Here is a 21,234-nt window from a genome sequence, read left to right as displayed (position 1 = left end):
TTAGTACAAAGGAAAGGGATTATCAAGAGAAGGAGAAAAAGTCTCTGAAGGCACTGCAGAAGCCTCTGGAGCCAACCTTTCCATTACAGGCCCAAAGACCTAGGGAGACAAAATAGTCCTGGGGAACAGGCCTGACGCACCCTCCATGGGCTTGCTGCCCAGGGCCACCTTGAGAAGCTGCTTCCAGCACCAGCACCCTAGCTGCTTTGGCTGCTCCAGCTGTAGGTAAATTGGCCCCAGGTGTGACAGGACGTGTAGCTTTGGAAAATACTAGCTAGCGGCCTTGGCAGCATCCATGTGGTGTTAGGTCTGCAGGCTCGTGGAATGCTAGAGCTGTAGAGGCTTGGGAGCCTCCACCCCAATTTCAGATGATGTATGGAAAAGGCTGGGGGCCCAGGAAGAGATCTGTTGCAGGGGCAGAGTCACCTCAGACAACCTTTGCTAGAGCAACGCCGAGTGGAAACGTGCAGTCAGAGTTGCAGCAGAGAAACCCCATCAGTGCCATGTCTAGTGGAGCCATGAGAGCAGAACCACCATGGAGACCCCAGACCTGTGGAGCTACTACCTGTGTATAGCACCAGCCTGTGAGAGCTAAAGCATCACCTGAGACCAGGAAAGCCATAGAGGCAGAGCTGCCCAAGGACTTGGGGACCCAACCCCTCCACCAGCGTGCAGAGGACGTTGAACATGGAGTCAAATTACAAGATTCATCAGCTTTGAGATTTAATGTCTGCCCTGCTGGATTTTGGATTTGTCTGGGACCTGTTTCTCCTTTCTTTTGGCCTATCGCTCCCTTTTGGAATGGGAATATGTACCCTATGTTTGTCCCACCATTGTATCTTGGAGGTAGATAACTTGTATTGATTTCACAGATGGGACTTTGAACTTCGGACTCCTGAGTTGAAACAAGTTAAGACTTTGGGGATGAAATTAATGTACTTGCGTGTGAAAGGGACATGAGTTTTGGGGGGCCAGGGGTGGAATGTAGTGGATTCAGTTATGTTCCCCCCAAACTCCCTGAAGCTTGAATTGTGTGCCCCAAGTTTTACATATTAAAAACTTAGCCCCCACGGTGACTGTTAAGAGGGCGGGAAATCCTATTATAGTGACAAAAGGTGGAGCCTTGAAGAAGTGATTGGATTGTAGAACTGTGCCATAGTGAATGGATTAAAAACGGTGGTCAGGGGTGTGATTCTGAGGGCTTTAAAAGAAGAGGGGGATCTGTCTTTCTCTCTCTCTGCTCCCATCATCTTGCAATGTGAGACCCCTGAGTCACTGTCACCACCACCAGATGGACTTTGGGCTTCCCAGCCTCAGAAACTGTAAGCAATAAATTTTGTTTTCTTCTAAATTACCCAGTTCCAAGTATTTTGCTATAAGCTACAAAAACGGAGTAATACACCACCCCAGTCTGAGCCACCACTATCTCTTTCCCCTCACTGGTCTCCTTCCTTCTCTCCTACTTCCTGGAGGCTACATTCTACCACAGTGGTCGGAGTGACCCTTTTAAAACACAGGTGAGACCATGTCACTTCTCTGCTCAGCCCTCCACTGGCTCCCAAATATCCTACTCAGAGTGAAATCCAAAGTACTGTTCCTTCTCCAGGTATCCCATGGTCAACTACTTTACCTCCTAATCTTGGCTCAAATGTCACTTTTTATGAAGTGTAACCTGGCCACCTTTTTTTTTCTTAACTACTTTTTTTTTTTTTTTAAAAGATGACCGGTAAGGGGATCTTAACCCTTGACTTGGTGTTGTCAGCACCACGCTCAGCCAGTGAGCGAACTGACCATCCCTATACAGGATCCGAACCCATGGCCTTGGTGTTATCAGCACCACACTCTCCCGAGTGAGCCACGGGCCGGCCCCTTAACTACCTTTTAAACTAAGTGACTTTTTCCTTTTTTTTTCCCTCCACAATTTTATCTCCAGTGCCTAAAAATACATGACCACAGAGCAAGTGCTTAATAAATGGTGAATAAAGAGATGGTGAGTCAGGGGCAGTCAGGACTTGAACTTGTATCTTGACCCCAAGTCCTATGCTCTTTTGCCTTTGTCTTAACCACCACCTGCTGTACTCAGGGGCCTCTGGGAATGTGGGGAAGTCCTCCAGGAGAACCCAAGGTTGGACTAGACCTCACCCAATGGTTTGGTCAAAACCAAATCAGAATCAGTCAGACCTGCTACATCAGGGCCCATCTGCGGAGGGCCACAACTCCCACCCCACCCAGTGACTGCATGTGCTGGAAGTTGACACTTATTTGGCACTTACTATGTGCCAGGTGCCTCATACCTATTAGCTCATTGAATCCTCACAGTAAGCCCTGTGAGACTGGCATCATTATCCCCACTTTACAGGTTCATACACTAAGGCTCAGAGAGATGAATCTACTTGTCCAAGGTCATAGAGATAATAAGTACAGGGCTGGGATTCAAGCCCAGGTCTGGCCATTACAGAAGGCTATGCCCTTCTACCACGCCTGGCTATATCTGCGCCCACCTCCTGCCTCTGTCCTGGGCCCAGGTCCACCACCCTCCATCACTCCTTCAGCCCAGGTTGCCTCCACTACTGGCTCACCTGCGGGTCCTTGCCCTTGAAGCTGCACTGCTGTTTCCTCTCTGCATCTGCACTCCACAGCAGCTGGGGAATGACAAAGAGAAAGGTGAATGTGTAAGGGGAATGGAGGACTTGCTGAGCCTCCCTCCTTCCATGTCTGCATCATCCTCAGACCCAAAAGGTCAAGCTTCCTGTCCATCTTCCCTCTGCCACCCTCTGCCCAGTGTAGCCAGCCCTGGGCAACATCTCTCACCTCCTGGTACTCCCCTCCTGGCAGGAAGCTGAGGTTAGTATTGAGTGCAAAGAGGGCCTCTCGGGCACCCACATACAGAGTCTTGCCATCACTGCTCAGCAGAAGGGCTGTGTAGTTGGAGATATTTTCAGCTTCAAATCTGAGGAATGGCCGCTCTTCAGAGCCTGGGGAGAGGAAGATGGACATTACTTGGGGGCCATCCCTTCCACGAGAAACTTCTTACCTCTAGAAACCTCTAGAATAGGCCACATTAATCACAAATAGCTCAACAAGGGAGTGGGTGGCAAGGGGCTGGGGGCAGGGGGTCAGGCTTAAAGGGGAGCAGCACTCTTGAACTCTCAAACATTATATAAGAAACAAATGCACAGAGATGTATGCTTCTTTCAGGAGCAAAGAACCTTAATTATAGCACCATTCACATTAATGAAAAATTGGAAACCTGTAAGTCCAACCATAGGGTACTAGGTGAGAATAAAAGATACTCCATTTAATTAACTACTATGCAGCTGGTAAAAATGATGTCATATTAGAAATTCCAGAAAAACAAGCAAACAAAGCTGTATAAGAAAGGGATGGTCAAAATATAAAGCAAACTAAAATATAAAGTGATAGTTTTTGAGCACATTAACAGAATATAAGAAAGGAACGTACATTTAACACTCTCCTTTGAGTGCCATGAAACCCAAAGAGAAGGAAATATAAGTGCAGCCCATTCCTCAGCCCTGCAGTGACCATGATTTACGCTGGCAGAGTAATGCAAATGCTAGGCACTGGTCTCACCTTTGAGCATCACCCCTGCACTCATGGAAGACTGACGGTTATTAAACAGAAGAGAATGTTACCAACCTTGACCTCCAAAACTTGAACATACAACAGACAGATACCACGATGAGGTAGGGTGGTTGTTAAGTAAGAATGGAGACTATTATCTTGACCTGAGAGTGAAGACGGTCACAAGATGCTGTCAATGACTAATGGAATAAGAAATCGAGAGGGGGCCGAGCCCGTGGCGCACTCGGGAGAGTGCGGCGCTGGGAGCGCAGTGACGCTCCCGCCACAGGTTCGGATCCTATATGGGAATGGCCGGTGCACTCACTGGCTGAGTGCCGGTCACGAAAAAAGACAAATAAATAAATAAATAAATAAAAATAAAAATGTGCATTAAAAAAAAAAAAAAAAGAAAGAAAGAAATCGAGAGGTTTAAGTGTATTATTTTAAATTGCAAAGGTAACCAATAGAAAGGAATTTAAATATAGTGGCAAAATATGTTGAGAGGAGGTGGAGAAGGGTGATGTAAGTGATGGAAAACCTTATTTTTCTCAGCAGCAAGTAAGGAAGTCAGATAAGCCAAGAAATAGTGCTATAAGCATTTCACTTAGAGATATGGAGGAAACCACAGTTGAACAAAAAACCCTAAATGATTAAAAGTTGCCTCTTTTAACCAGGCCTAGAGCCAAGGAAAACTGAGACAATTCTTGCTTTTTACAATAAGCCCTTCTACACTTTAAAAAAAAAAAAATTATGTGCATGTATCCTTGATATAAATTTTAAATATCTTTCATTGTTGCAGAATACATAATAAGTAAAAGATACTAATTATCTACCACTAAGTGAAAATGAAGGTTATAAAATAGTATATATGGTCGGATTCTATTTTTTTGTGGAAAAATATAAGCACAGGAATAAAAAAATCCATACGAATGTATCACAAAATGCAGAAAAGTGGGATCCCTGATAGGATTATAGGTATTTTTTCTTTCCTTTCCACATTTATCATTTTTGGATTCTATAATAAGCAGGTTATATTTGTGTAATGTGGAAGATATAAATTAGAGAGAAGAAAAAAAGAAATAAACTCACCCACCTATCCACCAGGGTACTGTTTATGCTTTGAGTAACAAATGGGTTTGGCAAGAAATTATTTTTAAAATTCTAAGCAGCTGATGAGAACAGAAAAACAAGCAAAAAAGCAGCCACCCTGATGGACCCAGGCAGATCCCAGCTGATCAGTGGTTTATGACACACAAACAAACACAGTCTCATGAAGCTGAGGAAGCGGCAAGTGCAACATGCCAGCAAAGCAGTCACGAAGACGACTTCGTAGGTATTTATGCATCGAGTGTTTTTACACACCCCCAGCCTGGTTCCAAAAGGGTGAGGAATACAAAGAAAAGAAAGTAGTGAAATATAAACATTAAAATCAGGAGCAGAGAAAAAAACAAATCTGAGGAAAACATCTAAACCAGAAAGGAAGGACAGATTCACATAGGAGGTCATGGGGTCCTCATACAGCTACCAGAGATGGGCTGTACATTCAGCGCTGAGCCTCTCAGTGGCCTAAGAGAAACAGGACACGAAGTTACTTTGTCCTCAATGTCCCAGAGGAGGAACACATACCAGTCTTTCCAGGGAAGCACAGCTTTTTACCTGGCAGCTAATGCTGACGTGAGCCCTCAGGTGGGGCTTCCTAGCACACCTGTTGAGATATGGGATGGATAGCATATTGCCAGTCAGCGGGATGACAGGGGTCCCAAGGCTGCTAGTCATAATGTCTCCTGGTGAGGGAAGGTGCTGACACAAGGGGACCAGTGCAGGAGTTTATGTGAATATATGTGGCTCTGCAGCTGGGAGTCGTGTCACACGCTGGAACCAGAGTTAGAAGTGGGACTACACTGAGAATTCACAGAGAAAAGTCCTGTTTAAGGCCCAGAGCCCAAACTCTGCTATTGAAATCATATAGGACAGCTGTAGTCCAGAGACCTTTTTAAACTAGTAAGAGACTCTCCTTTAACACTAGTTAAAGTCCAGAACCCCACTGGACTTCTGCCTCAGATTCCCAACCCCTTACCACTCCCCATCAGTATTCTATGCATTGGGAGGCCCAAGGAAAGTTCCCGGCACTGACCCCCCACTGCTCCTAGACCAGAAATTTCCCCAACACATTGGGGCCCAATCACGTTGCTTGCATTTTATGTGCAAATGATGAGTCCCATGAACAAGCAGCCTGACCTTCTTGTGCTCTGCTCCTGGTAAGAACCACCACCCCAAGGAGCCCTTTCCCCTTGGCCACTATAGGTCCACTCCCCCTGGGAAGGTGCTGTGCTAACCATGTTGCAGATGCTAATTCCCTGCATCTCCACCACAATCCTGTGAGGTAGGTACTGTTGTTATCTCTAGTTTACAAATGAGGAAATCAAAGCTCAGAGAGTTTAAGCAACTTATGCAGAGCCCCGCAGCAAAAAAGGAGCTGGGGTAGAAGGCCGGCCTAGGAAGGTTCCTTCCTGAGCCCATGGTCTGCGAAGCGTAGGATGCAGCAAAATCACCTGGAAGATATAAACTGCAGACCCAGGGCCTGCCCCCCTAAATTCTGCTGCTGCTGGTCTGGGATGGGGCCTGAGAATGTGCAATTTTACCAGCTCCCAGGTAATTCTGGAGTAGGTGGTCTAAGGCCACACTCTGAGAAGCATCAAGCGGGCCCTTCTATAGGGCAGTGCAGACATCATCTCACTGAGCGGCAGCTTCCTCATACATCTCAGGGGGACAGTGAAAAATAAGTAAAAAAAACTCACTGGAGGTTCATGAGGAGTCAGTGAAACCAGGGCTGATAACTACTGTGGTCCCTCCTTATCTTTTGCACCCCTCCACAAAGTTTTCTGAAGGCAAGGGCTGGCTCACATTTGCTAATGCTTATCTGCCTTCAGAGGAGAGGCGTTTCCACCTGGGTGGGTCCCGTAAGTCTAGGCAGGAGGCCGCCCTTGGAATCTGTCCAGTTACAGAAATGCCGAGAGTCAGAGATAAGCCCAAGTCCCAGGTGGCAGCTCGACTCCACTTCGGCCTGGTAGAGGCGTGGAAACCTGCCAAGGGTCCCACAGACACAGCACAGCCAGACTGGAGGGGAAGCCTGGGCAGCAGCCAGTCCCTGGCCCAGCCAGGCCTCCAAACGAGCCAGCTACTTGAGAACCCCCCACATCTCCTCCAGCCCCATCGGGAGCACAGTAAATGAAAGGACAAAGGGGCAGAACGTGGAATGTGCCTTGGAAAAGCAGGTGAAGGGCCCCTAATACCAAGCATTCCCATTCTGGGGACTCTCCTCCATCCTTGCCCTCATCCCTCTGCCCTAAGCCTCAGACTCAAAGCCCTGGTGTGCTGATGGCCCCGGCCCCATGATCCTCTTTGCCCTTGTGGACCTCACCAGGGCTGGTTCAAGTGGGGCTGGCTTCCCAATGGGCAGGATCAACAAGACAGAGGTCAAAAGTGCAGACTGGAGTCAGAGACCTGGGTTCAAATTGAGCCTCTGCCATTTAGCTAGCTGTGTGCCACCAGGACAAGCCAATTAAACTCTTAACGCCTCACTTTCCTTATCTGTAAAATGGGGACAATAACAGCACTTTGCCTCATAGGGTTGTTATGAGAAGAAAACAGATTACGTATATAAATAATAATATACATAATAACCCTCATTTACTGAGAGCTTTACCCAAAACAACTTTGCACACGTTATCCCAGGGCTGGCATGGTGTCTGGCACAGGATCAACACTCAATGAGTGGCTCAAAAACAAAATCCAAAAGCCCTGCAGGAAAATCCAGCCCAGTGAGAGCTGCCAGAGGGGCAGGGCTGCTTGGGTGAGCTAGGCCTCCCTCATCTGAGAGGTTAAAGAGCTCAGCCTGGGCAATTCTACCTAGGCCTACACCTGGTCACATGAGAGTCATATGGCCAGAGCAGAGAGCATCAACTTAGAAACCAGGATGTGTGTGCTACAGGCATGCGCTGTGTAGGTGAGTTCGTCTGTGCTCAGTGGTATTCTGAGAGGTGTTCCTGCCCAAGTGCCCAGGTACCTGGGGTCACCTCTAGAGCGACAGAGTGACTGCACAGACGTGTGTGTGGGGCGCTGCCTGAGCTTGCCCGTGTGTGTGTGTATATGTCTGTGCGCACCATCCCGCAGGGCTTGTCCATGCTTGTGTGTGCACTCCTGGGTGCCCTTTGTGCAGAGGTGACTTGGAGGGGCTTGCCTCTGCATTTTGCTCCCTGTGAGGGCTGGTACACCTCAGGGTCCATCTTAGGCTTTATGTTGTTCTCTGTTGTGGCTCCAGTGCCAGAGAGAGTGTCTCGCCCAGTCTCCTGGGCCCCTGTGCTGTTCAGACATCCTCCAAATCCATCTACCCAGTGGGTTAGTCCAGTACCAAGAAAGCTGGGCCTGCTTGAAGCTGCGGCCGGTTTTCCCAGTCGGAATGAAACCTCTCCATCTACCCTGGGCAGGCCTAAGCTGGCAGCTTCTCCAGGGCCAGTGCTCCCCACTATGCAGTCCACCCTCCAAGAAGGCAGAATGGGGGCTGGTCTGGGGCTGACCCAGGACAAAGCCTCCTCAGAGGGGGCATGTTGGGTTGGGCATGTCAGAGCCACCTGCAGGGTGCCACTCCCCACCTCAAGGGTGTGGGGCTCTCGGCAGGAAGTGATGTGGGAACAACTCAGCCCCCAGCCCCATCTAGAGTTTCTCCCCTTCTGTGACTCAGCCGGAAGCTTGGAGCTCTCTGGGGTGAGACAGGAATAGGGCTCAGCACCATCCCCACCCCGGGCAGTCCCCACCCGAGGCCAGCCAGTGAGCTGTGGCAGTGCCGTGACTCAGAGCCCCACCCCACCTTTCTCTCCACGGAGCAGATAGACGCTGACCTGGCCCTAACATCATGCCCTCCACAGGCCCCAGCAGGATTAGGCCAGAAAACACCAGCTTCCCTGTGGAGCTGGAGCAGGGAAGGGGCCTTCAGTGGGGAGAGGGCCGCCAGCTGCTCCTCCTGCCCCCAGAAAGGGGCCTGGGCCAGGACAAGTTCCTGGACAGCCTCCTGAAAGGCTCTGTTGGAGCACTTCCTCCCCTGGGATGTCATGCCAAGTCACCAGAACCTTGGACCCACTTGTACCGCAGGAGCACCACCTCCACAGCAGAAGCGCTGACTGGACAGCAGTCAGCAGCAAACTAGGGCACAGCTCTCAAACTGGATGCACTTCCTTCCCTGCATGCCGCCCAGTGCTGGGTCAGGGCAGCCACCTTGCCCCAGGCTGGAGGAGAGTGGAGGAATGGGACAAACTCCACCATCATCAGGCCAGTGCCAGGGCAGAGACCCAACCACAAAAGGGTCACTCTAGGTAGGAGGGGGTACTGTGTGCCCAAAGTCCTCCCCGTGGACTGAAGTGACCAAGAAAGAACCAAGAAGGGCAAGGGAACCCAGGCTGGAAGCATTTGTGTGCCTTGGGTGGGCATACCCCAGAAAGCTCAGCTGACTGCTGCTACGCCTCAAGCGAGCAGGCCAAGAGCTCCTGCCAGAATCCCCAGGCGGCCCTAGCTGGTGTCGCCACGCTGCACACACTGCGGCCATCACCCGGGGAGCCTGACGTCCACTGCCCAGTCCACGGGGCCCACTTGGACCACAGGCAGCTCTTCGTCCCTCTGCTCAGGGGCTGCCTGTTCCCTAACAACCCCTCTCTCCTGAGGCCTTTGCCCTAGGATCCCCTTTCTCCCCTCACAGACATCCCCACTTTTTCTGAGGAAATTGGGGCCAGACATCAACAACCTCAACTTCCTGCCCCAATCTCCTCAGAGACCAAATCCTATGCCATCAACTCTACCTCTCGGAAGGCAGTTTTTCCCTTCAATATTCACCCCAAATTTTTTGCGCCTCCCTTCCCCACTTAGACAAACTCCTGAAGAGCAGAGCCGCACCGTGCCATGTCCACTCCTCACCTCTCACTCACTCCTTGACAAGGCCCAGGGATCACCTCACGGCTGTGATCCCAGATGCTGACCACGCCGCCTTGTTGAAGGCCCCTGTCTTCTAGGTGTCTATGTGCCAACAGTCTCAAGGACCACCTCGTGTCTCCCTCACACTCCTTCTGGGCCTCCATCCCTCAAAGAGCTACTTTAGCACTTACTAAGCCCTTTAAATGGATAAGTCATATCAGCCTCTCAAGGTTGCTGCGAGGTAGGATCTATCATCTCCATTTTTCAGGTGAGAGTTACCCAGGAAGGAAGAATGGTGCATTGGGATTTGAACCTGGGCAGCCTGGCTTGAGTCTGCTACTAACCCCCATCCAGCCTCTCGGGGCTTGGCTCTCGAACGGTCTGCTTCTCTGGGATCTGCTCCTGGCCCTGCTCTTCTTATTCTGTGCAAACCCCTGGGTCACACATTCATGCCCACTTCAATGATGCAGATGCTAGTGACCAAGTGTCTTCATTCAAGTGTAGCTCTTCCTCCAACACACCAGACCCAACTGTGCAGGAGACCTTTGTGGACAGCCCCTACTACTGCCACCTTCCCCTCTCACTCCTTGGCTTGGGATCTTGTGTCCCTGTGTGGCACCACTCTCCTGGGTGCCATATTTTCCTCCTCCTTCTCCCATGGACATCCAATCTATAATCACATCCTGCCAATTTTCCCTCCTCAATATCTTACAAATCCATTTCACTCACCATCCCCACTACCAGAGTCCTCAGCCAGGCTACCACCCTCTCTCCCAAGCCACTGCAGTGGCCTCCCAAAGGGCCTGTCCCTTAAGACCAGCTGTAGTGCTGCAGCCAGAGGGCTCTCTGGGAACCATCACTGTCCCATATAAAACTTTCAATGGAGACCCATTATCCAAGCTCCTAACTCACCAGTCCTTACCACACACTCACTCCCATTTCATCTGAGTGACACAGAACTACAACTCAGAGCCCACTTCTCATTTGTAGTCTTTGCTCAGGCAAGTCTCTTCTGCCTGGAAAGGCTTTCCTTTTAACTAACTCATACTCATCCTCTAAGATTCAGATCGGTTTTACCTGCTCCAGGAGGACTTCCTGAATCTCCAGCTGGGCAAGGGCCCTTCTCTGTGTGTCCATCATTTTCTTTTCATGCCTCTCGCAGTGCACTGGTGACAAGGATGATGATGATGATGATGGGCTTTCTGTCCCTGTCTCTTCCACCAAGCTGGGAGCGCCATGAGGATCAAGACCATGCCTTATTCATATCTCCCTGTTGTGGACTGAATTATGTGCCCCCAAAACTCCCTGAAGCTTGAGTTGTGTTCCCCAAGTTTTATAAATTAGGAACAGCCCCCACTGTGACTGTTAAGAGGGTGGGAAATCCTATTATGTTAATTAAAGGGGGAGCCTTGAAGAAGTGACTGGATTGTAGGACCATGCAGAAGTGAATTGATTAAAAATGGTGGTCAGGGGTGTGGTTCTGAGGGCTTTGAAAAAAGAGAGAGGAGAGTCTCTCTCTGCTTCCACCATCTTGCAATGTGAGACCCCTGGGTAACTGTCACCACCACCAGATGGACTTTGGACTTCTTAGCCTCAGAAAATGTAAGCAATAACTTTCATTTTCTTTATAAATTACCTAGTTCCATGTATTTTGTTGTAAGCAACAAAAACGGACTAATACACTCCCATATTTGGATCACCTGGTCAGGTGAGTTCCAAGGAGTTGTTCCATACACACTTGTTGATTGAAAGAATGAATAACAGAATCCCCCAATTCAGGGTGCTCTGGTCCATGAAGAGGCCCCAGATTCAAAGGGGGCAGTATGGAGGTCCTGAAGCTTCATGCTCACAAGAGTGTGTGTGAGAAGCACTGCCTCCACTCTGCCTTCCCCAGACCACTGAATGCTCAGTCTTTGAATACCAGGTTCACAGATAGAAGTGTGACATCTGAAAGTGCTGCAGGGAGACGGGAAACAAGCCTCAGAGAGTGGAAAGAGCACTGGGGAGTCACAAGACCTGTGCGTGAATCCTGACCTTATCACTGAACAGCCCTGGGCAAGCCACCTGCCCTCTCTGAGGGAGGCCTTGCAGCACTGCTGGGAAGACTAAAAAAACATAGTATGTGGAAGTGCTGGCTCTGCACAGATCAGGAGATCAGGGGTCACCAACAATCAGGGTGGCCCTAACCATGTCCCCCCACTCCTGCTATTGCCTTCCTTTCTCCCCACCTTTGCTCTAGACCTTCTGCACATGCAAGATGGTCAACATGCTTTCCCTGGGTAAATGCCCAGACCCCAGCCACCTCAGAAGCCCACGCCTGCACGGAAAGAAGGGTTCAGCCACCTGGAGGCAGGAGCCCCTTCTGAAGAAGTGGCTGCTGCTTAGTCCCAGATACTTGCTGCTATGTGGAATAAGGCCCAGCCTTGCCAGATATTCAGAAAAGTGGAAACCTGAATTTTTACATAAAATTTCCTAAGTTTTAAATATCAGTGACTAATTAAAAATGTTCTAAAGGGGCTGGCCCGTGGCTCACTCGGGAGAGTACGGTGCTGATAACTCTAAGGCCACGAGTTTGGATCCCATATAGGGATGGCCGGTTAACTCAATGGGTGAGCATGGTGCTGACAACACCAAGTCAAGGGTTAAGATCCCTTTACTGGTCATCTTTATTTTTATTTATTTATTTATTTTAAAAGATGACCGGTAAGGGGATCTTAACCCTTGACTTGGTGTTGTCAGCACCACGCTCACCCAGTGAGCAACTGGCCATCCCTATATGGGATCCAAACCCGTGGCCTTGGTGTTATCAGCACCGCACTCTCCCGAGTGAGCCACGGGCCGGCCCTTACTGGTCATCTTTAAAAAAAAATAAATAAATAAAATAAAAATAAAAATGTTCTAAAACACTTGGACACCAAACAAAATACATCTCCAGGCTGGCCCTGGCCCACTGCCCCCCACTGTGCAAATCTCTGTCTGAGACATTTGCTCCCAGGCTCCTGTGCACCACATTCCTGGCAAGTCTGCTATGGCCATGCCACCGGGGCCTCCGCTGGATCCCTTGCTCTGTCCAGGGAATAACCTCAACAGATTTCTTTACCAGATGAAAATATATAACCTATCAATTATTCAAGGGCTAAGCTGGGTCATTCTGCTGCTTTTGTACAATTCACAGGTGAAGCAGGAGGCAGCTGTTCTAATAAAAAGAATGTGGTTCCTGAGTCAGATCTGTGACCCAAACCTTGGTCCCAAACTTTCTAGCTGTGTGAACCTGAAAACATGAGTTGGCTTCTCTGAGCTTCAGTTTCCTCATCTGTATGAGATAAAACAATCCACCTCCATATCCAAGAGTAGTGCCCAGTACATAGTAGGTGCTCCACCATGGGCATTTTCTGCCCTCTTCTTCTTCTCGCACCTCTCCTGGAGGAGAAGCAAGAAGAGCCCCAAAAAGAGGAAGCGAGTTGGTTAATTTGACCCCTCTTTAGGAGTATGGTAAAACAAGGGCTTCTGTCTCCTACCTACCACCCTACTGAAATCTCCTTGCTGCAGACCCCTCCCTCCTCTGAAGCCTGCTAGGCTATGGGATGGGCTTCCAGATGGACCCAAGAGTGCAGAACACAGAACAGGTCAGATCACAGGCTGGGGAGGCAGAACTCTATGACTTGGGCAAAACACTTCACCTCTGTGACCCTCAGCTACCCTATCTGTAAGATAAGACAACTAAAAGCCTGGTACCCACAGTAGCTCTATACCTGTTACCTTACCTTCTACCTTCCGGGCACTGAATGCTGGAACACCAGCTGTGCCACCTAAGGGGTAAAGGGCTGGTTCCTACCCTGTGGCAGAGATGGTCACATAAGAGTGATGGCTAAGGAATGACCAGGGAGACCCCACAGGGGTAGGAGCAGAGGAAAAGCTTTTGGCCTGGGGAATGGCAAGAGATGGAGTGGGGCCCTTAGGGGACCTCAGGTATCTATTCCAAGATGGCTACCTCTGGGTAAGCCATTCTCTACCCTGGACACAGGAGTACTCCCAGGACAGGGAGGTCGGAATGCAAAGAGAAGGGACAGGGAAGGCCAGCTGGGGAAAAGCAGCTGGAGAACACAGTCCAGGGGAGCAGACACCCCAAAAAGCTAATGTGAGGGAGGACAGGCAGGCCTGGATCACAGGAGTCTCAGGTTTTGTTGCTCCTCTTCCTCCTGACCCTCAGGGATGGCCACAGCAGCGACCTCTGGAGCCCTGTGACAGCCTGAGCATCCATGGGGTGGGGTGAGGGCATAGGCCCTAAGAAGGGGTAAAGGAAGGAGTGATTGATGATATGACCCAAGTCCAACCTTTTCTTCAGGCCCTGTGCCATCCTCTGTTGCCCTTGCCTGGAGGATGCACAGGCTGGTATATTCAGATGTGCCCCAAAAGTTGTGTAAGCTTACAGCTTTCCTGGGATGGCACACAGGCATTTCAACATCAGCTAAATGTAGGTTATGCAGAGGGCAGAGGAGAATCAGCAAAGGACAGGGAGGGAGGAGTGCAGTCCAGCCCCAAGCAGAGGAAGATCTTGGGGCAAAGGACGATTTTCCAAGGGCTGAACCAGGAGCCCTTGAAAAACGGCTTACATTAAGCAGCACCACTGGGAATGACCTCCAATCAGCCCTCAGGGGGCTTGCTTTGTCTTCTCCGTGGGGGCAGGCGAAGGGCAGGTCTGCACTACTCTATTCCCTGTGCATGGGGCAGCCCTGGCCTGGCACCTAGCAGAGGGCCAGCATACAGCCAGTGCTCAGGCAGTATATCCCAAACTGATGCAACTAACCTTCCCGAACAAGGCCGGCAAGGAACTTCTAGCAGAGCAGAAGCTACCTTTTACTGGGGATGTAGCACGTGCCAGGCATCATGCCAAACACTTTACATACATTATTTCATGTAATCCTCTCAGAACCCTGAGATGGGTCCTGCTATTATTCCTATCTTGCCAATGTGAAAACAGGCTTGCAGAAGGCTGGGAGCTTGCCCCAGATTGTGCATTTAGTTAGGGTGGCAAGCTAGTTTCCAAAGCTGGGCTCTTAGCATCCACAGTTAGAACTCTTTCTGCTCAGCTCTGAAGAGCCACAAAGCTGCCAGCCCACAGGACAGAACTGAAGAAAGGCTCATGTCGGACTGAGGCCACATCACAGAGGGAGGCCAGAAACCAGTGGGGAGAAGACTCAAACAAGCGGCCAGCATCAGGGCTTCTCAGGGCAATCTTGACCCTGGGAGCCTGCTCTGGGGTCAGAGGACAAGCAGCTGATTTGTGTCAAATGCCCCATTCTCTTGGCTCAATTGGGTTTTGTTGACTGCAGTTTGCAGGCCTACAGATTTATTTACAATCTGGTTCAGAAACACTGTGTCCAGAGCTTTCCAGCCAGGCGCTTCTGGGGCAGGGGGAAATTAATAACTCCCTTTAATTGACCAAATAAGGGAACCCAGTAAGACTGTGGTGAGCCATGGGAGCAGGTTTGTTTTGTTTCTTCCCACATGGCCAGGCTGGGAGGCACTGGGCTCCACAGCTCCCATACCCAGGGCCACTGTCCCCACTCAGCATCACTCCTGCTCCTGACTGAGACCCTCATCCTGGAATGCCACAGGGCAGTTTCCAATGCAAAAGAACCCAAATTCCACACACTTCTTTGAAGCATTCCTTTCACAGAGACTTCCAGATATCTTGGAGCTGCCAGTGACTGTCCCCCAGTCCTCCTCCCCCTACTGGCCACTGGATGAGACCACTGTGGGGTCCCCATCCTGAGGGTCCCAGGAATGTGCAGCTTATCAACAGTAATGAGGGCTCCGTGAAGAACCCCAGATGCAAATTAAACAGGACATTACTTCAAGGGATTTTTCTTTTTTTGGAGGTGGGGGGGCGGGTAGCACGCTGGTTTGGGAATCCAAACCCTTGACCTCGGTGTTATGAACACTGCACTCTAACCAACTGAGCTAACCAGCCAGTCCCCAGGATTTTGTTTTAAACCACGGACATACCCCACTGACCCTACGCATCCAGGTCCTTGGGGCTCTTTGGTGGGAAAGGGGCTTGATGAGCGAATGGCAGGAAAGGGGTCTCCAGTTTCATGCCTCTCTCTCTAAGAGGCAAGTTAAGGGAGGGACCCAGCGTCCTATAGTCACCATGGACCTGCCCAGGATGGGCAGGCTGCCAGGAACATCTAACAAGCCCCCAGGGATGAGGCAGTAAACCATCTCAGGCCACGCGCAGAGGGTGAGCCTGTTCAGTCACCAAGGCATTCCCCTCTGGGACTCCCAGCCAGCCCAAGGACCTGCATGTAGATGGGGGTGAGGAGGCGGATGTCAAGGACCAGGAGGAAGCCCAAGAAGGGAGCACTTGGGGGAGTAGTGGCAGCGTGGTCAACAGTGGCTATGTGCACATGAGTTCAGGTGACCCAGGCACTGCTAAACTACTTCTAGGGCTTTGGTGGGACTGGAAAAAACGGTCTCCTCTGGGCAGACCCAGCCCCAAGAACACAGCAGAAGGGTTCTTTTTCTTTAGGATTCCCAGCTTGGAGAACAGAGAGTGGACTGCATTTCAGGCCCTCTTAACCCCTCAGCTGGCACCTGTGTAGTGTGAAAAATGCATGCCCACCTGCGGCAGCCCTGACAGATGAACCTGAGTGAATTGGGCTGGGGCTGCTGGCTGGTGCATGACAGAAGCCTGTACTCTGGCCTGCGAATGGTCACAAATTTGTGAAAATTGTCCAGGTCCTGGAGCTGCAAGGAATAAAACCAAATGTTCTAGCTGCTCTTGGGAAGCAGAGCTTCTCATTCCCCCTCAAAGCTCCCCAATTCTGCATTCTAGTCATCCTGGGAGTGGCCCCATCCAGTTCCAGAGCTGGATACAAGACCTACTGCGATTGACATGGCCCTGTGAGCTAGCCCAGCTTTCCCAGGACTGTAAGTGGAGCCCATCGGAGCATCTGTTCCCATCTCACCTTGCCTTCTCCCAAAGCTGAGAGGGCCTAACAGAAAAAGCAAGGCAGAAGGCCTGGGTCCAGACACACCTGTTCATCATCACTTCACAAGCTGGAACACCCAAGGGGCTGCAGTCCAACTAACAGCCCAGCACTGCCCCCATGCCAGGCAGAATCACCTGGCTCTGTGCTGGATGTGCAGGAATGAAGTTGGAGCTTAATGCATAACAAGAATGAGAGCTAACATTTATTGAGTGGTTTCTGTACCAAGCCCTGTCCTAAGGACTTTTCAAACATGCACTGATTTAATAATCCTCACAATCTTGAGGTAGGTGCTATTATTATCTCTATTTACAGATGAGGGAATCAAGGCCCAGAAGTTAAATAGCTTGCTCAAGGTCACATGGCTATTAAGTGGCTAAGGCAGGATTTGAATCCTGCCCATCTACAATGTTTCAGATAGAGGTTCAGATAGAGTTACTTGGCTACTAAGGCCCTGCCTTAATTTAAATGCTGATTCTACTCTTTCCTTTTGTAAATAGGATGCTTTTGGGATGGGGATGCTATAAAGAGAAGGAAGTCTGGTACAGTTTCAGTCTAATTTATACAGGCCTTATTCTAATTCATACAATGTGGCAACCAGCAAGTTAAAGGGCTTGGAAAAACAACATCTGTTGGACACATATTTTATGCTCAAATAATACACATAGTTTCATTAAATCCCTAAGATAGCCTTGCAAGGTACCTATGACTGTGTCCATTTTGAAGACTGGGAAACTGGGGTGCAGGGAACAAAAGGTACTTACTTGACCAGTAGTAGAAATGGGCTTGGAATCCAGGTCCCTCTGATTCCAAAGCCTGAGGGCCCCAGGCAAAGTTGGTGAAGCAACCAAATGAAAGGGAATAAGGAGAGGAAAGAGAGGAGGGCTGAAAAGGAAGGTGGCCACAGAAGCAGATGTGAGCACCAAGAAAAGAACCCGGCCAACAAAGATGGTACTCCCAGGGCACTCTAAGGAGGGGTCGCTTCCAGGACTTGGGAATGTCGGCGCCCAGAGGTGCCCGCATCCCGGTCTGGTCGCTTCCAGGGTCTGAGGGTCCCTCCACGTCGAGGCTGGGGGCTGCGTCGGCCAGCCAGGGATGGGGGTGCGGGGAGGGAGGATCCGGCGCCCGCCCCCCCAGCGGCTCGCGGCATTGCTTCGACTTGCTGGCAATACCAGAACCTATAAGGACTGCGAGCACGGGCCCCCCTCCACCCCGCGGCGGCACCGCGGCCGGCTCTGGTCAGCATCAAAGACAAGCAGATGGGCAGGCGGACCGGCGGGTGGCCAGCACAGAGGGCCCCCTCCACCGCCGAAAGTGTACCCTCCCAAGGGGACTGAGCGAGAGACCCCCTCGATCCCCCGGAAAAAAACGCAAGAAAGGGGCCCGAGGCCCCACAGCTCCCCTCCTCTCTCCCTCCCTCCCCGCAGCGCTTTGAAAATAGGTGTCCTAATGGACCCCACGCCTCCAACAGGCCCCCTCTCCCTCCTTTGTCACGGCCACCTCCGCACGAGGCACCTCCCCAGCTCGCCCCTCGCGGGGTGGCTCCAGCACTCACCCAGCGGCAGGCTGATCCGGGGGCTGAGCGCCCGTGCCGGGGGCGGCGGCAGCAGCAGCACCAGCAGGAGCAACAGTGGCGACCGGGGCGGCAGCGCGCCCAGCGGGCCGGCCGGCCGGCTACCCCGACCCATCGCGGAGCGCCCAACTCGGACAGCGGCGCCGACGGCGTCCTCCGGCTCCTGCTCAGGTGGCTCAACTTGACTCGCGGACGACGGCCCCGCCCCACAGTCCGGTCCCACCGAGTGGCTCCGCGGGCCTCCGCCTCCGGACCTGAGGGGTGGGCAACGGGGTCACGTGGGCTGCCGCGAACGCAGGCCCTCCGGCCCCGGCACCGCGGTCCTCCCGCCCAGCCTGCGTCCCACCGCCTCGGCTTGGACCCAGCTCGCCCTCCAGCGCCGGAGGGAGTGGCCCGAGGAGGAAGTCGGGCGGCTAGTCCTGCCTCTCCCTGCTGCGCTCCTTGCCCGACCCGCCCCTTCCCCCTTCCCGGCTGCTGGAAGCACGAGGGGCGCCAGCTGGGTGCACCCAGCTCGGGACGCCGGGAGAGGGCCACGCCCGGGGATCAATAGCCGCCGAGGCCACTGGAGCGCGGGTACGCGGACAAAAGCAGAGGCCCCCCTTGCCCGCACCCACCTCTCAGGCCCTCCCACCGCCGCCGAGGCCCCTTACGTCGCCTGTTGGACCCTCTGTAGCGCGATGGTTTGGGAACACGCGTGCCTCCCTCCACTATGCTCCTCGGGAAGGTCGGGCTTGGTCTCCTACCTTTGTGTGTCCCCTCCCCCCCTGCTCCTGGCACACACTTATCTGACCAAATGAACTCTGTCGGGCTAGTGCTGACGCGGGGCTGGTTGCTTGGAGTCTAATATCTCCACAGGTCAATCCACCGCGGGTCATGGCTGGGCGTTCTCTACAGGCTCAGCACTTAGTCTAAGTACCCTGCGGGGTCGTCCATGCTTAGAATTCTGCCCACGCTGAGCCGAACACGCGAAGCCCTCATGAAGGCAAGATTAGCTTAAGTGGGATAATAGGATTTAATGTACTGCCAAGCAGGTGCGACCTCCACAACCGCATGTGGCCAGGCAAGGAAAACTGTGCCCTAAGGCTGGACTGGAATCCCCGAGGCACCCAGCCCCCAATACTCCTGGCTCCCAACATCTCCACAGGTGGAGCTCAGGGGATTCTTTTTTTTTATTTTTTATTTTTTTTGTCTTTTTGTGACTGGCCGCACCGTGCTCAGCCAGTGAGGGCACCGGCTTATATAGGATCCGAACCCGCGGCGGGAGCACTGCTGCGCTCCCAGCGCTGCATTCTCCCGAGTGCGCCACGGGGGTCGGCCCGAGACCAGGGGATTCTAATTGCAGACTGGACCCTTTAGTGGGTTCTGAAATCAATTTATTTATTTATTTATTTATTATTATCTTTTTAAAGATGACCGGTAAGGGGATCTCAACACTTGGCTTGGTGTTGTCAGCACCACGCTCAGCCAGTGAGCCAACCGGCCATCCCTATATAGAATCCGAACCCATGGCCTTGGTGTTATCAGCACCACACTCTCCCGAGTCAGCCATGGGCCGGCCCTGAAATCAGTTTAGTAGATCCCCATCAGCATTTTTAAAAAAAGAAGAAAAATATCAAAGTGCAATGATCTCAGAAAGGATAAGTAAGCTTTGGAAAACCTGTTTCAACTTTTCCTACGTGTGCATAGGATTACAGTAAAATGCAATTCCTCCTGTAGTTAGAGTCAGTCGTCTGCTAGTCATTTCCATGGCAGTGAAGACTGTTTCTCCAGGAATTCGCTGCAATCAGCCTCCTCAAAGCCACCTCCTTTTGCTCCACCCCCAGGGGCTGTCAGAGGGTGGGCACAGCACCCACATGGTCCCAGGTTTCCTCTCTTGCAGCCCAGCTTCCTCACACTCCAGGATTTCTGTACCTCCACCACCCTGACACCCTTCTATGGACATAGCAGCACCCATTTTACAGGGGCTTCTAGCACTGAGCACAGAATTCCATATGGGATGTGGGCAGTACCAAGCTCCTGTAGTTCTACCATTGCCCAGGTCTTGGATGCTTTGCCTCTATTAATGGGATTAATCCATCGATAGCCAATGATGCCCAAGTTTCTATCTGCACCCCACACCTCTATCCTGAACTCTAAATGGTCTCAACTTTTGTACTTGTCTGTCTGACATAAACCTAACATACCCCAAACCAAGTTCCCAATCTCTCCCCGCTTCTTCTCCAAAATGTGCTCCATCTACAGCCATCCCTATCTCATTTAATGGCAATTCCATCTTAGGCTGCTCAGGCTAAAAACCTTAACTCTTCTCTTTTCTCTTACTCCTCACATCCAATCCACAAGCAAATCCATAATCTGACCACATACCATCTCCCTGGGTCCCAAGCACCACTCTCTTGCTCCTGGTTACTGCAAGGACCTCCTAACTGGTCTCTCTGCTTCCTCTCTTGCTCCCCTAAAATCTATTCTCAACACAGCAGCCAGTCTTCAAAAATGAAAAGTCAGGACATGGGTCTCCTCTGCTCAGAACCCTTCCGTGGTTCCTTGTCTCACTGAGATCAAAAGCCAAAGACCTTTCTTACAACGGTCTGCAAGGCCCTGTGTCATCCCTCACCACCACTGCTACTGCTACTGCTGCTGCTGCCGCCACCACCACTGCCACCACTCTCCCCTCACTGATGCACACCGGGGGGATGAAAGGGAAAATACAAGGTAATCCTGGGACATTTTGTTTGGCCACAAAGCAAAGAAGTGATCAAAGACTAATGGGGTCATGTCAAGAGGACATAGGAACCAATTTGATGACCAATTTGAGCATCAAAAGGCATAATTAAGTAATGGATTCTAATGCATCAAATCAAAAAACAATCCATTAGTCCACAGCAAAACTCAGAGAGAAAGAGAGAGAAGGGGTGGAAAAGACACTCTTCTTTACAGAAAAATGCTGGCTGATAAATGTAGAAGAAATTATAAAATTAGAAAATCTAGATTCAAGCAAGGATCATCAATGGATGTGAAACCACTGGATGGAAGATTGTTAGAAAACTATATATTAAAACAAGGTCTCAAAGTCTGTCCCATGAATGACTTACTAATTACTAAAGGGAAAATGTACCTCTCAGGGAGAGA

General features: G+C 51.1%; 1 protein-coding gene across 2 annotated transcripts in view; it reads right to left on the bottom strand.

The window, feature by feature from the left end:
- The window catches only part of SEMA4B (semaphorin 4B), a 37,927-nt gene that overhangs the window by 9,172 nt on the left and 7,521 nt on the right, over positions 1–21,234 (bottom strand). Inside the window, exons 2-4 of one of the 2 annotated variants that reach the window (XM_063090304.1) lie at positions 18,091–18,362; positions 2,812–2,975; positions 2,580–2,642 (exon numbers count right to left, since the gene is read on the bottom strand). In XM_063090304.1, coding sequence (XP_062946374.1) covers positions 2,580–2,642; positions 2,812–2,975; positions 18,091–18,223 — 360 coding nt within the window. In that variant the 5' untranslated portion in view covers positions 18,224–18,362. Of the gene's footprint in view, positions 1–2,579; positions 2,643–2,811; positions 2,976–18,090; positions 18,363–21,234 lie in introns of those variants that run through there. The other variant, XM_063090305.1, reaches the window with a different exon arrangement.

Source organism: Cynocephalus volans, chromosome 3 (genome assembly GCF_027409185.1).
Source record: "Cynocephalus volans isolate mCynVol1 chromosome 3, mCynVol1.pri, whole genome shotgun sequence".
Taxonomy (NCBI): Eukaryota; Metazoa; Chordata; class Mammalia; order Dermoptera; family Cynocephalidae; genus Cynocephalus; species Cynocephalus volans.
This window is presented reverse-complemented; position numbering and strand designations above follow the sequence as displayed.